This window comes from Ceratotherium simum, chromosome 8 (assembly GCF_057802395.1).
Source record: "Ceratotherium simum simum isolate JZ-2026a chromosome 8, ASM5780239v1, whole genome shotgun sequence".
Taxonomy (NCBI): Eukaryota; Metazoa; Chordata; class Mammalia; order Perissodactyla; family Rhinocerotidae; genus Ceratotherium; species Ceratotherium simum.
The window spans coordinates 38,066,649-38,080,586 of record NC_141907.1 but is presented as its reverse complement, the minus strand read 5'-3'; the positions used below and the strand labels follow the sequence as shown (position 1 = coordinate 38,080,586).

At 34.9% G+C, this 13,938-nt stretch overlaps 1 protein-coding gene across 1 annotated transcript in view; it reads left to right on the top strand.

Annotated features, from left to right (window-relative positions):
* GABRG1 (gamma-aminobutyric acid type A receptor subunit gamma1) overlaps positions 1-13,938 on the top strand; it is a 71,521-nt gene that overhangs the window by 37,738 nt on the left and 19,845 nt on the right. The window contains exon 4 of the mRNA XM_004419027.3: positions 13,377-13,597. Coding sequence (XP_004419084.1) covers positions 13,377-13,597 — 221 coding nt within the window. The remainder of the gene's footprint in view (positions 1-13,376; positions 13,598-13,938) is intronic.

The following is a 13,938-nucleotide window of genomic DNA, read 5'->3' as shown; positions in this document are numbered from 1 at the left end:
CCCAGACATATAACTTGTGTTTAAACATTCTAAATATATTGAAAAGGCTGGTGCTTATAGAGTTTTCTTCTATGAATTTCTTCAGTTGCAAGGAGCACATTTCTTTAGCGTGGTTCATGCAACTGGTGCTAATATTCATAGGTTTCTCTCTCTCTTTCTCTTTTTCTCTGCCTTTCTCCCTGTCACTGTCACTCTCTTTTTCTCTCTCCTTCCTTTCCTCTCTTTTTGTTTCCTGCTGCTTCTAGATTTAAGGAAATAAAGCCTTAAGCATAGCTTCTACATATCAAATAAACCCATCTCTATCCTTTTAGTCTATTAGCAGGAAACATTCACTCCTTACCAGGTACGTTGCATTGAGGAATTATGAAACAGCAAAAGCATGGGCACAAGATATTTTTTTTTCCTGTCTGCATAATTGACCTGCATATGCTAATGGAGGGGAAGAGAGAGTGTTTTAGTCTTCCTGGATGAAGAAATGCATTTACGTTTAACAATTTTAAGTTTGTGTATTTGGTTTGTACAATATTTTAAAGCTTGTTACTATAGTTTTAGTTTTGTTACTTTTGCGTATTATGTTAACATTTTTTTTGGCATTAGATACTCTAAAATCTATTTCTTTTCACAGGCTTTATTTTAAAACAATATAAAATTTAGGTATGTTTTGATTCAACACTAAGTGAGAGAAAATAAAAAATTATAAATGAATGTTATTTTCTTCTCTATTATTCTTTGATCCAGTATGCTCATTTGCCCCATAAATAGTATGTTAAAGCTCTTAGAATTAAGAAATTAAATTAACCTCTGAATCTCCAAAAATTATCAAAATAATTTCTTATTTCTTGATGTACACAAATACAGTTTAATTTTATTTCATTGTTTTGTTTGTCTTATATGTATTTACTACCTATATTGTGACGGTTGGTGCATTGTCTACTACATTAGAAAAGATATGACCTCTTTCCTTCAGAAAGGTATAAAACCCAGTGGGTAGTACAGCTAAAAAATGCAAATTAGATAAATACAGATGGGAAAGGGCCAGGAAAAATGCTGTACGTAAACCCATACACATTTAAAGTTACAAATGGTGACCCTATGCTATTTTTTTTAATATTTCATAAAAATAGTTTTTCTCCTTATTGTGAAAGAGATACATGTCCAATATGGAAAAATTCAAAATTTAATTTAGGTAAAAGAAAGAAAATTTAAATATTCTAGATTATCATTATCCAAAGGTCACAGTTGTTACTACTATTTTAATAACTTTATGCATATAGTTTTACCAAATGCTGAAATATTACACATATTGTTTTACAAAATTGTGTCTTTCCGCTTATTATATCGTGACTATTATTCCACTTAATTACTTTTTGAAAAATATCGTTAAATGTTGCATAATATTAGGCAATGTATTTGTACCACATGTATTTAATAATCCATTATTTTAACAGTTTCCAATTTGTGGTGATTAAGAGTAATATTATCAAAATCCTTTTTGCCACCCATAATTATTCCCTTAGGATATGGGTACAAATTCCTCTGAGACCTCTTGGTCAGATGTTGGAGGTGTCTATTTTGAATCCTTTTCTAATGATAAGCCTCAATACAGAGTCTCGGGTTAGTTACAGTTTTGAGTCCTTTATGGATTAGTAGATATAGAATGTTGTAGAATGGGCCTTTATTGCTTGGTAGTTCTGGCCTCAGGCTAGGCTAGAGGGGGAAAGTTCTGGCAAAATGAGGGCCTAGGTTTTTTCACCTCATAACTTTCATACACGTGATTAAAGCTGGTTTTGGCCTTGCTTCTGCCTAGATGCTCCAAGTCACAGCTTCATTTGTCAAATGTTGTAGTTGATTCAAACATACCTCATAATTCCTCATTTTCTACTTCTTTGTTTAAAATTGAATTATTTGGATTATGTAGTACTTACCAAGGGCTTCTAATGCTGAACTCAAAGTTATTAAGCAACCACTTTGATTGTTTTATTTCTTAATATAAAGTTTATTTATAGGAGGAAAGTGACCAGTGTTAATGCTTTGTTGGTAATATAGAAACACAGAAAAACAATAAATATCTAAGAAAAAGCAATTTAGCACATATGGTGGTACTTTAACATAGCCTAACATAACTTCAGAGGGTTAATATTTCAACATTTTAGAAGATTACGTTGTAAAATTGTGCAGAGGTACATATATTAGCTGAATGTTAAAAACCAAACTTCCTTAAATATACACACGCACATAGACACACACATTCTGATACAGTGTTTAATGCATAGAGCTTGTATTTAGAGAGAGAGCACCTTACGTTGTTCAGTTTGAGGAATATTGGATAAATCTTCCCATCTGTAGATATTAACTCCAGAACTTGTTTAAATGCCCTAAAATTCTGCATTGCTCCAGGACATTCTGATTCAGTAATAAGATGGAGACCTGGAATCAGAATTTTGAAAATGCTGTTCAGGGACTTCTAGTCAACCAGGCTTGGCAGCCACTAGCCTAAGCCATTTTCAACTATCAATTTGGCAGAAATTAGGTGGGATTAAATGAAAGTAACAAAGAAACCTACAGATCAGGAGTATTTTTATGAGGAAGGGTCATTGGAAGATACCCTGTCCATCTTAGGCTTTATCCTTGTTTATGTTTAGAACATTTTTTAAAAAGTTAATTGCTAACATTTTATAACATTCTCGTGGTTGATAATGTTCTCATGATCACTGAACCTTAGAGCTGGGAAAAATCAGAATGATGATCCTGCCTAGGGCTCCCATTTTTCCAGTGAGAGTAAGTGACTTGGTCAGCATTATATTCTAGTGAGTCACAAATTGAAACTACGGCATGATTTTCTGGCTCCATCCGACCAGTGTTCTTTACACTACATTGTAACTTCTCACTACAACACACACTTTCGATGTATCAGTATTCATTTTGTTGATTATCTGAAAAGTATTTAAAATTATGTATACAATTAAAAGGCAATACTCAATCTCTTATTCAATGAGTTATTTTGATATTTTTTTAGTGCAAAGGCTTTAAATAATGTACTAAAGTTTTTGATCTGAAATTGGCAATGGATTTGAACTAACATCAGTTGCTCAGCAGCTTTAATTAAAATGTGAAAGAGAGAAAACTTGTTTAAATATCTTGACTTTTGACATTTTGCTATAATGAAAATTATGACAAATTTCTATAATGAAAACTGTGCGTATTGTGTGATAAGCCTTGGATTTTCTGGTAAGACTACTCAGCTCTGTGATATGCACAATTGGATCCAAACTGCTAAGGTAAACACTGGAAGCCAGTGCTTCCAACAGCAGTACAAACAATGTCATCCTAGCAGCACGCTGACAACGTCAGAAAATTCTTTGTTTTCTCCATTAAGAATATGGACCATGGCAAGAATCTATAAAGTGGTAGTAATATAAACATTTTAAAACACAAAGCATGCAGACTCTTTCTAAATATGTCATTTCCAAATATAGTGTTCTGTCTTGCTCAGATAGGAAGCCTAATTCAGACAGCAAGAAATATTTTTCCAGCTTTATTGACATATAATTAAAAATAAAAATTGTATATAATTAAGGTGTTGGTGTTTTGATATAAGTACACCTTGTGTAATGGTCACCATAATCAAGCTAATTAACATCCATCACCTCACATAGTTACCTTTTCTTTCCTTTCTTTTTTTTTTTTTTTGGTGAAAGCATTTGAGATCTATCCTTTTAGCAAATTTCAAGTATACAATATTAAGGAATATATTTTAAAACAGTGTAATTACAGATGCAGAAATATTTGTCACACTTACTTAGATCATTGAGCAAATAATCTAGCTATCTAGCACTGAACCAATCTATGGCAAATGTTGCACATGTGGATGAGAAACACAATGACTTATTGGTGATGGGGCTTCTCTAGGAAGAAGAGCCCTCACCTGAATATCAAACATCCATCGCAGAGAATTTACCATGCTTTCAATAGTAACCATGCAGATAACTTCTTTCCAAATGTCATGCTGTGTATTTACAGGCTCCCCATTTAGAAGGTTACTCTCTCTCACATCTTGCAGAGGTAACAGTGTTTGGCCTATGTTTGTACAACTCTTCAGTTTAGGTCACAGACCTATAGCTATGAACTTAGCCATAAATTTATGATATTTTGGCTTAATTCTTACAGATTAATTCAAATTCAGTATGGACACCAGGGATTAAAATTTATTGATAATAGCTTGCCAATTTATTCCATAAACAACTATTTATTGGGTGTCTTTTATAGGCCAGACACTGTTTTTAAGAGCTGAGGTTACAGTATTGAATAATCAAATACCCTATGCCTTCATGGAGCTTACATTTTAGTTGGGAGGCGCTGTAAAATACATAAATATATAACATATCAAGTAGTGAAAATTCAATAGAGAGAAGTGAAGCAGAGTACTGGATAGGAAGGCTCAGGATGGTGGTGGGGTTTTATTGTATATAGTAGTCAAGAGAAGTAGCACTTCTTAGGTGAGATTTAAACAGAAATCTAATGGGGGTGAAGGAGCAAGTCATGCAGACATCTGGAGAAGAATGCTAGCTAGAGGGAATAGGAGGAGCAAAGGATCTGAGATAAAAATGTGCATGGAACAGCAAGGAGACAAGTAGGGCTTGTAGTAGAATTAACAAGGGTTAAAAGAGATAGGAGAAGTTGGTGTAATTAGGATTCAGATCATCTGGTGTCTTAAAGACGTTGAGACGATATTGATTTTTTTTTGTCTGAGTGAATATTGGAATGCGATAGAAAAATGTTGAGCAGAGGAGAGGAATGATGTGACTTATGTTTTCAATGAGACTACTATCTTTTTGAATGAAGAACAAACCATAGGAGGCCAATTGTGGAAGCAGGAAGACTAGTTATGAGTATACTGCAATAATCAAAGAAAAAGTTGCTGATGGTGAAACTGGTGAGAAGGTATAAGATTCTGGAATAATTTAAAAATGATGATGCCAAGATATTCTGAAAGACCGGATGTGGAGTATTAGAGAAAAAGAGGAATCAAGAATGACTCCAAGATTTTTTGACTTGAAAACTTCGAAGGATGGAGTTGTCATTTAATGAGATGGAGAAGAGAGTTAGAGATTTTTTTTTTTTTTTTTTTTTTGGGGGGGATGATGAAGATCAAGAGTTCCATTTTGGAAATTTAAGGTTAAAGTATCTATTAGCTGTCCTTCTGAAGACATTACGGAGGCAATTAGACATGTATGTTGGGATTTCAGGGGAGAGGTTTGCAGTTGAGATATTGATTTTGGATTCTTCTGGCTACTTAAAGTAGATGATCTTCAGGTGATACTTAAAGTCATGAGACTAGATGAGATTATTTTGAGATTGAAGAGAAGGGGACTGGGTGTTATTAAACTCTGAGGCACTTCATTGCTTACATATACGAAAGATACAGAAGAACTTGCAAAGGAGACTGAGAAGGAGTAGCCATTGAGGTAGGAGAAAAACAAGACTCACTGGTATCCCAAGATCTGAGTAGACCAAATGTTTCATAAAACAGAAACTAATTAACTGATTCAAATTCTGCTAATGGGCTAATAATATGAATATTTAGGTAAGACTAGCTTTCCAGAAGCTAGAGAATTTGTTTTACTTAGAATCTTGGTATTGGAACTGTCTGTCCCCATATATGAAGAAATTGCTTCAAAAATAAAAGTGTATCTATAAAATGTTTATCTCTTCCAGAGCAGGCATTGCTCGGCCATGGCCTACAATCTTTGTGAAATGGAATATTTGCAAAGGCTCTGTTGCCCCATTTTAAAACAATATGTAGGCTTTCTTTCATTATTATGATCATAATGTTATGGGATACTTACTGTGTGTCAATCATTGTTTTAAATAATTTACATTAAATGTTAACAAGAACTTTATGCACTAGATACTGTATCACTCCCAGATTCAAGATGAGAAAATTGAGTCATAAAGAGCTACGAAATTTGCTCAAGATCAGATAAAAATTTTTATATTCAGAATTCAAACCCCAGAAGTCTGCCCCAAAGTAGCTTTACCCAATCACTGCACTAAACTGCCCCCTTTAAAGGGCCATCTGACTTCCAGGACTCAGAATAGTCCAATTGTCCACACTGAAAAGAATTGAGATTTCTCTTGACTGTATGCCAGATTCCTCAGCTGGCTGCTTTTTCTGCAGCCATTTATGTTTCTGTCTTTGTGCTTGATGCAGTGCTGTAGTGATTCTGGAAAGCCTTTTATCTGCCTTCTGGATTGTCTTTGTTTCACTTCATCTCCCCATGTGGCAGATGCCGAGCACTCCATGTGCACATCTGTTCCTCTTTCACAACCATTTCAGAACAACAGGGTGACGGTGAAAATCATTTTGATGTCTGTGCATTGGGGAAGTTCCTAGAGTTTGTTCAAGGAATTATCCTGCCATGTGAGATATGGTATCAGTTGGACATGATTTTGATAAAACTTTTCAAGACATACATAACTGTGGGACCTTATTGTTTAAAATTTCAGGATCTGAAGTAAGGGAATTCTCGTGGTAGACTGATAGAAAGAGATGTTGATGTGTCCAGGACCTTTCCCATCCTGGCAATTGATACCCTGGAGGAGGACAGTCCACATCTCTTATTCTCCCATGAATGGCACAGGGAATAGGCAATATTGTATGTTTGATCTCATGCAGTAATCTTAATGTAGGTAACATTTTGGAATTACTTTGCAAATAATCATATGGCTTATTTTAGGGGTACTAGAGCTGAAAAATAGAATTCCAGATTTCATTACCTTGATGCAATATCAAAACTGAATCAAAGAACTTCACAAGGGGATATCTGCGTGGAAAAAATGGTCATCTATATTTTCTGGAGTATATTTGATGTTTAACAGGATCAAAAAATATTTCCTCCATTTTTGTATCCTTCCCGGGTTTCTGAATCTATTGACAAATATGCCGAGAAGGTAAGCAAAGGGAGGTAAAATAAACAAACAAAAAAATAAACCTTCCTTACCAGTAATTAAAGTGGGGCTGTAGAATAAGGCTAGGGTGTGAGAACCAAATGGCTTTGCCAGAGCTCTTGTGCACCTACCTGACTCCAACTCTCAGTTTGGACTTTGAGCGAGTTCATTCAGATCAAGTTCAGAGTTCAGAGAATGAAAATGAGACACAAACTTACTGAAAAACAATTTTTAATATATTACATTCACTCACTTGAGAAATATGGAACAAACTTCACTGAGAGGTAGAATGAGTAAGAGATGGGACAAAATGAAAAGTGTATATTTACATAGGAAACGTGGACTGGGGGAATACGTCGCTTCCTATCCCAATAATTATTCATTTTAACTTGTCTAGCAAAGAAACACAAGTATAATTTTTGTTGAGGCTTTCTGAATCCGTGAATGTCCATTCCTACTGTTATAAGCTCTGTCATCGTTTATTTTATGTGTCAACTTGCTAGGCTATGGTACCCAGATATTTGTCAAACACAAGTCTAGATGTTGCTGTAAAGGCGTTTTTTAGATGTGATTAACGTTTAAGTCAGTAGACTTTGGGTAAATCAGATTATCCTTTATAATGTGGGTGGGCCTCATTCAATCAGATGAAAGCTTTAAGAGAAAAGACTGAGGTCCCTCAAGAAAGAAGGGATTCTGCCTCCAGACTGCCTTTGACTCAAGACTGAAACATCAACTCTTCCCTGGTTCTTCAGCCTGCCAGCCTGCCTTGCAAATTTTTGACTTGCTAGTCCCAACAATTGTATGAGTCAATACCTTAAAATAAATCTATCTATCCTATATTTATCTATCTACCTACTTACCTACCTACCTACCCATCCATCCATGCATACATACATACTTACATCTTATTGGTTCTGTTTCTCTGGAGAATGCTGGCTAATACAGGCTCATAAGGGTTGCTCCCACCCCAGATCTTAGGGTACTCATTATATATACCTGGAAGCTAACCCCATCTTCTCTATTATAAGCTTTTTAAGGACTGGGAGTTCATTTTTAAAAATTTCTTTGTATTCTTTGTAGTGTTTAGCTGCCTGAGATTATATAAAGTTTAATATTTTACTCTTTGAAAATATATACAGAATATTATAGAATATATATCTAGTAGGGAATGTATGATTAAGCATGAAAACTAAAATTAACACATGAAATATTAGGACTTTCAGTTCACAATGCTCAGTTCAGCAGTACATGGGGACAGAGCTGTGCCTAGGTTCCAGAGTCAATTATTGGAAATTAGTAAGCTTAGATAATAGTTGTCAAAAACTCTTCCAGATGTAGAATATCCTACATATTTGAGGAATGCACATACCCTGATGTATAAAAAAATGCACTTCGTTTTTTTTTTTGTTTTTTTTTTGTGAGGAGATCAGCCCTGTGCTAACATCCGCCAATCCTCCTCTTTTTTTTGCTGAGGAAGACGGCCCTGGGCTAACATCTGTGCCCATCTTCCTCCACTTTATATGGGACGCCGCCACAGCATGGGTTGCCAAGCCGTGCGTCGGTGCGCGCCCGGGATCCGAACCAGCGATCCCCGGGCCGCCGCAGCGGAGCGCGCGCACTTAACCGCTTGCGCCACCGGGCAGGCCCCGCACTTCGTTTTTAATTATATATATCTTGCCTTCTTTTTTTTTCCCCATTATGCCCTACATTTTACTACCTCTTTGCTTCCTCCCCACACATTTATTGACACCAGTATGTATCTAAATGTTCACAAACCCTTCAAGATTCAGTTTAAATACAACTTCTGTCGTGAAATCTTTCTTAATTTCCTCTAGCTGAAAACTATCTCTACTGTTTCCATTTTTCCCTTTACCTCTCCTAAGTTTTATTGATTTCCAATTTTTATTATGTATGTATTCATAACAAGAAGTCTCCATTTTCAACTTTGTAAACCCAGAACAATATAGAAGTAACTCAAATGCTGAAAAATATTTGTTAAAAAGTTAATTGATGAATGCACATGGTGTTATCTGCCTTTGGCAATCTACATTTAGGGACATAAAAATAGAGCCCACAGGGTTGGTTACCGAATCCAGGATTCACATAGACTACTTTTTAAATATCTCTCAATATATTTCTGGATGACTTCAATGATTTAAGTAGCTGACATAACCTCTTTGTTCCTTATTTCTTTTTCCATTTGAAACCTAGAATAACATCATGTTTTTTACTCACCTTATCTTGATAATATCAAGAAGTTGGTACTTTTACAATAATTGAACTGATACCTATGAACTTTTTCCACTAAAGCTATTTGTGCTGTGGACTAGCTACATTTGTACCTTTTCTCTACATGTTTTTAGACATGTAGATAGTCTAAATGGCTATAGCCTTAGTATCTGATTTACTGCTAACCATTATTTTTCCCATCATACTGTTTTGGCTATGTGAATAGATAGTTTAGGGAGAGATTAATGTCAAGGTGGAAAGACCTCGTCAGAATCAACCAAACTTCATGATGAAATTATGCACTTATGTTAATCACTTAGGCATGTCTGCATTTTGTGTGAAGTTTCTTCCATTACTAGAATGACAATAATATTGAATTAACTAGTACTTTAAAGTGTGAGACAGTGCATAATTGCAAAGCAGACAGTGTAGTATGAAGACTACACTGCACACACTTTCATCAATTATGGATTGATTTGATTGAGTTCTAAATCAAGATGGCTCACTTCTTCACCTTTGTTCACTTAATGCTGTTTTCTCAGCTAACTTGCAAGGAGACAAGCTAACTCCCATAATGTACATTGGACCTCAAATGTTAAATGCACTGTTCCTTATCTCAACGTGTTTATCCTAGAAGGTACTATACTTGTTCTGAGTAAATGAAAGTGCCTTTTCATGTTTCTTTTGCTTATTTATTATGCAGATAATTATAACCTCTAAAGAGGAACATGAAGTACCAGAACACAGTTTGATCATTTTCTGGAAATTACGCTAGCACAAATGAAATTGGATTTTTCAATTATATATAAAATGGCACAAACTTTAATGACCTTCTTATCTGAGTGAGGCACTTATTAAGGATTAGCAATTTAAAAGAGCTTGAAAGTATTAGCCTCTGCAAAGAGTTTGGGAAGGATGGATAATTAAGACATAAACTCTATATCTTTTTCTTCTTGATCCTAGATTGAGGGAATAATCGTGAGTAGAAAAATTTTCACATTTCCCCCAGAGTCTCTGCTTGGGAGAGTTTGACCCTTTGGAAGTCGTAACACTTTCAACAGTGATTAGCACTTTTATAAACAGGTTTTCTTAAGAAGATCCTGTCAGCTGCTCAGCAGGATTCACAACTGTTTCCTAAATCCCACCCCTAAACAATGAGTTCTCAGGTGCCACCTTTAATGCCCTGTTTGTTAGGAATACTGCAGCCAAGTATACCTACCAGGTAGCATGATGTTCCCTCTACCGACCAGTGTTGGATCTTTGCCAAGCCATAATCCTGGCAGGTACGTAAGCCTCTTCCTTGATCTTAACCAGTTTGATTCCATATAAAAGTGCAACATAATTCTGGCACATAATGTTGATTAAATACTCTTTCTGGGATCTTCCACAGAATGAATGTGAGCCTTCTTTCTATTTACATTTACTATTACGACCAGAAGCCATGTTATTAACACAGGTTACACTGTTAAACTTTGAATGGTTAATCATTTGTGTCAGTTGAAGAGGCTGCCTGGATAAATCATAGTTCATTCCAAAGAAAAAACGTCTGGCCTGAGAAGCAGAAGGTCAGAATAGGAATTAAAGATAACTGTTGTGAAGCTGTCCAAGAATTTCCACAAGGTTCAGGGAGGAGGTACACCAGTGATATTGACAGGGCCCATTGGCCTGCCTAACATGCACGCCCATTTTTGTACCACTCCATTAATATTACCTAATAAGATGGTTAAGCATCTACAGAATCAATATGCTTCATTTTTACATATTATGAGATATCTTTTGCATTATGAGTCAGCTTGAGTTACAAACACTAAGTACATCAGCAAGGTTGTGGCTACAGAAGGTATAAATCTTACATGGTTGCAAAAGTACTTTCAGCATATATTCCACAGTACAATTTGATTCTGTGCCATTGTATACTAAGTTGGAAAAAACTAAATTTTAATTGTCTCCCTCTCTAAATTACTCTGGCAACCCATGGCAAACAAGACTATGTGAAGAGGGGGTCATGATGCAAGTGGTTTTGTGCACAAGGACTTCATGTCTTCACATCTATGTGAAACAATGACTGACACACAGTATATGCTAAATATGTGGATAGATTATTGAATGATCACATATGACATCATTATATGGACAAATTATCCATAATAATTTATCTATATATCTTACTCCCTTTATAAAGCATACATCTCATACTCAATTACATAATGTTTAGACCCTTGTTGGATTTTAAATAATTATTAGTATGTATGTGCCTTTCCCAAATTGCAACATTGTTCATCCAAAATATATAAAATGATGGTGTTTAAGGATACAAACTTATAACTAGTAGTAAATAAGCAATAGAGATCTAATGCACAGTATAATGAACATAGACAATAATATTGTGCTTATTAGGTAATGTGATAAATATCACTGCAACAGCAATTATATTACAATATATAAATATATTAAAGTAACACACAGTACACCTTAAACTTGCCCAATGTTACATGTCAAATTCATTCAGTTAAAAAAAAACCCACCAAAATAGATAAAATGAGGTTTCCCTCTCAATTTACTCTCTATATCCTAGTCAAGTAAATTATAATTATACATATTCTGTCTGGAAGCTAGGATTTGATCCACTTTCTCTATTAACATGTTGACTCCAATCTGTTTACTTATTATTCTCCCTACCATTTTTCTTTTCAAATCTTCCTTCATTAGTCAAACTCCCAATTACACTTCCATTTCTTATATTAAATATTTACCCCCAGGTAAATTGGCCCATTGCTGGGATTACATCAAGAGTAAGCAACTAGTCTCTCCCGCCACAAATAACTCAGATAATACCTCATAGTTTTCAATTTAGTCTTTTAATATCCAAGTTATACACACATACACATATAATCACTTCACTTAATAGCACTGATGATTACTGCATTCTTATTCATTACTTTTATTAACTAAATGTTAATGCTTATAATATGGCAGGGATTTTGTGAGGATACAAAGGTAGGTAATACCTAATCACCTACTCCTGGGAGTTCTCTCATAACCATGTAATTTCCTATTTACAGTCACTTGCCGATTGTGGGGAGAGCCTTTGCTCTAATCTGGCACCCATCAGGCCCCTTTATGACCACCATTATATGTGGTTGTTATGGATGTGGATTTGGGATTCAGCCTGCAGTGGCTGTTTCATCTTCTTATTAGCTTTGTGATGTGGGGAGAATTATTTTACTTCTCTATTACACAATAAATGTTACTTAAAAATAAAGATTATAGGGCCGGCCCCGTGGCTTAGCGGTTAAGTGCGCGCGCTCCGCTACTGGCCGTCCGGGTTCAGATCCCAGGCGCGCACCGACACACCACTTCTCTGGCCATGCTGGGGCCGCGTCCCACATACAGCAACTATGACATATGACTATCTACTGGTGCTTTGGGGAAAAAAAAAAAAGGAGGAGGATTGGCAATAGATGTTAGCTCAGAGCCGGTCTTCCTCAGCAAAAAGAGGAGGATTAGCATGGATGTTAGGTCAGGGCTGATCTTCCTCAAAAAAATAAAAAAATAAAAAAAAATGAAGATTATAGTAGCATCCATTTCACAGGGTTGTAGTAAGGATTTAATGAAGATATACACAAAACTCAACATAGTACTTGGCATGTTTTAAGTGCTCAATAGGGTTTCTTGCATGTGTGATTGCTTTAAAACATTTGAATCTAAATAACTTAAATAATTTATTTTTTGGACAGAGGACAATGTAAGGGCTTTTAGATAACTTGGTGAATAATTGCATCTTGATTTTGTACTTATTTGTGATTTCTTTTTGTGACTTAAGCACCATGTAAATATCACAAAAGTTAATATAATTGTTAACATTAAGACAATTTGCTTTTAATGACTGTACTCTACATATTATAAAATCTTGAATAAAATTTACAAAAAAATATGAAGGCACACTGGGCATCAGTAATTACTAGAAATCTTGGATTTTATTTTACATTGACTCATGTAAACAATTAAAAAGAAAAATTAAGATAATGGCATACATTTTTTTCTCCAAAAAGACTGAGTTTAAGAGCTATTTACTTGCAGAAACTCTATAATATAAAAATTCAAATGTCTGAAGAAAACATCTAAAATAGTGGCTTTATAAGTCACTAGTGGCTTTATAGTGGCAACTATAAGTCATTGCTTTTCTTTTTATCTTTTAGGAATACACAATAGATATAATTTTTGCCCAAACCTGGTTTGATAGTCGTTTAAAATTCAATAGTACCATGAAAGTGCTTATGCTTAACAGCAATATGGTTGGAAAAATTTGGATTCCTGACACTTTCTTCAGAAACTCGAGAAAATCTGATGCTCATTGGATAACAACTCCTAATCGTCTGCTTCGAATTTGGAATGATGGACGAGTTCTATATACTCTAAGGTAATACTGTTTTTTAAAAAATGTAGTTGCTCTAATTTATTTTCCATACTAATATTTGTTCTACTCATAAATTTCCCTTTTTGAAAGTTGGAAAGTAAGAAATACAGAGCTCCTTTCTTACACTAAAATCTAAAATGCTGGAATATTTTGAAAATATTTCTTTAAGCTCAAAATTACCAGTATGTGAAAAGGACTAAAAGCAAAGAGGAAAATCCCTTGATTTCCTCCTTTTGAAGGAGAAGAGGTTGTGGAATGAATGTTATGTTTTTTTTTTAACCTATAATGCAAATAATTGACTGAAATTTTCTCTATGAGCTCATCCTGCCATAACATTTTAAAAC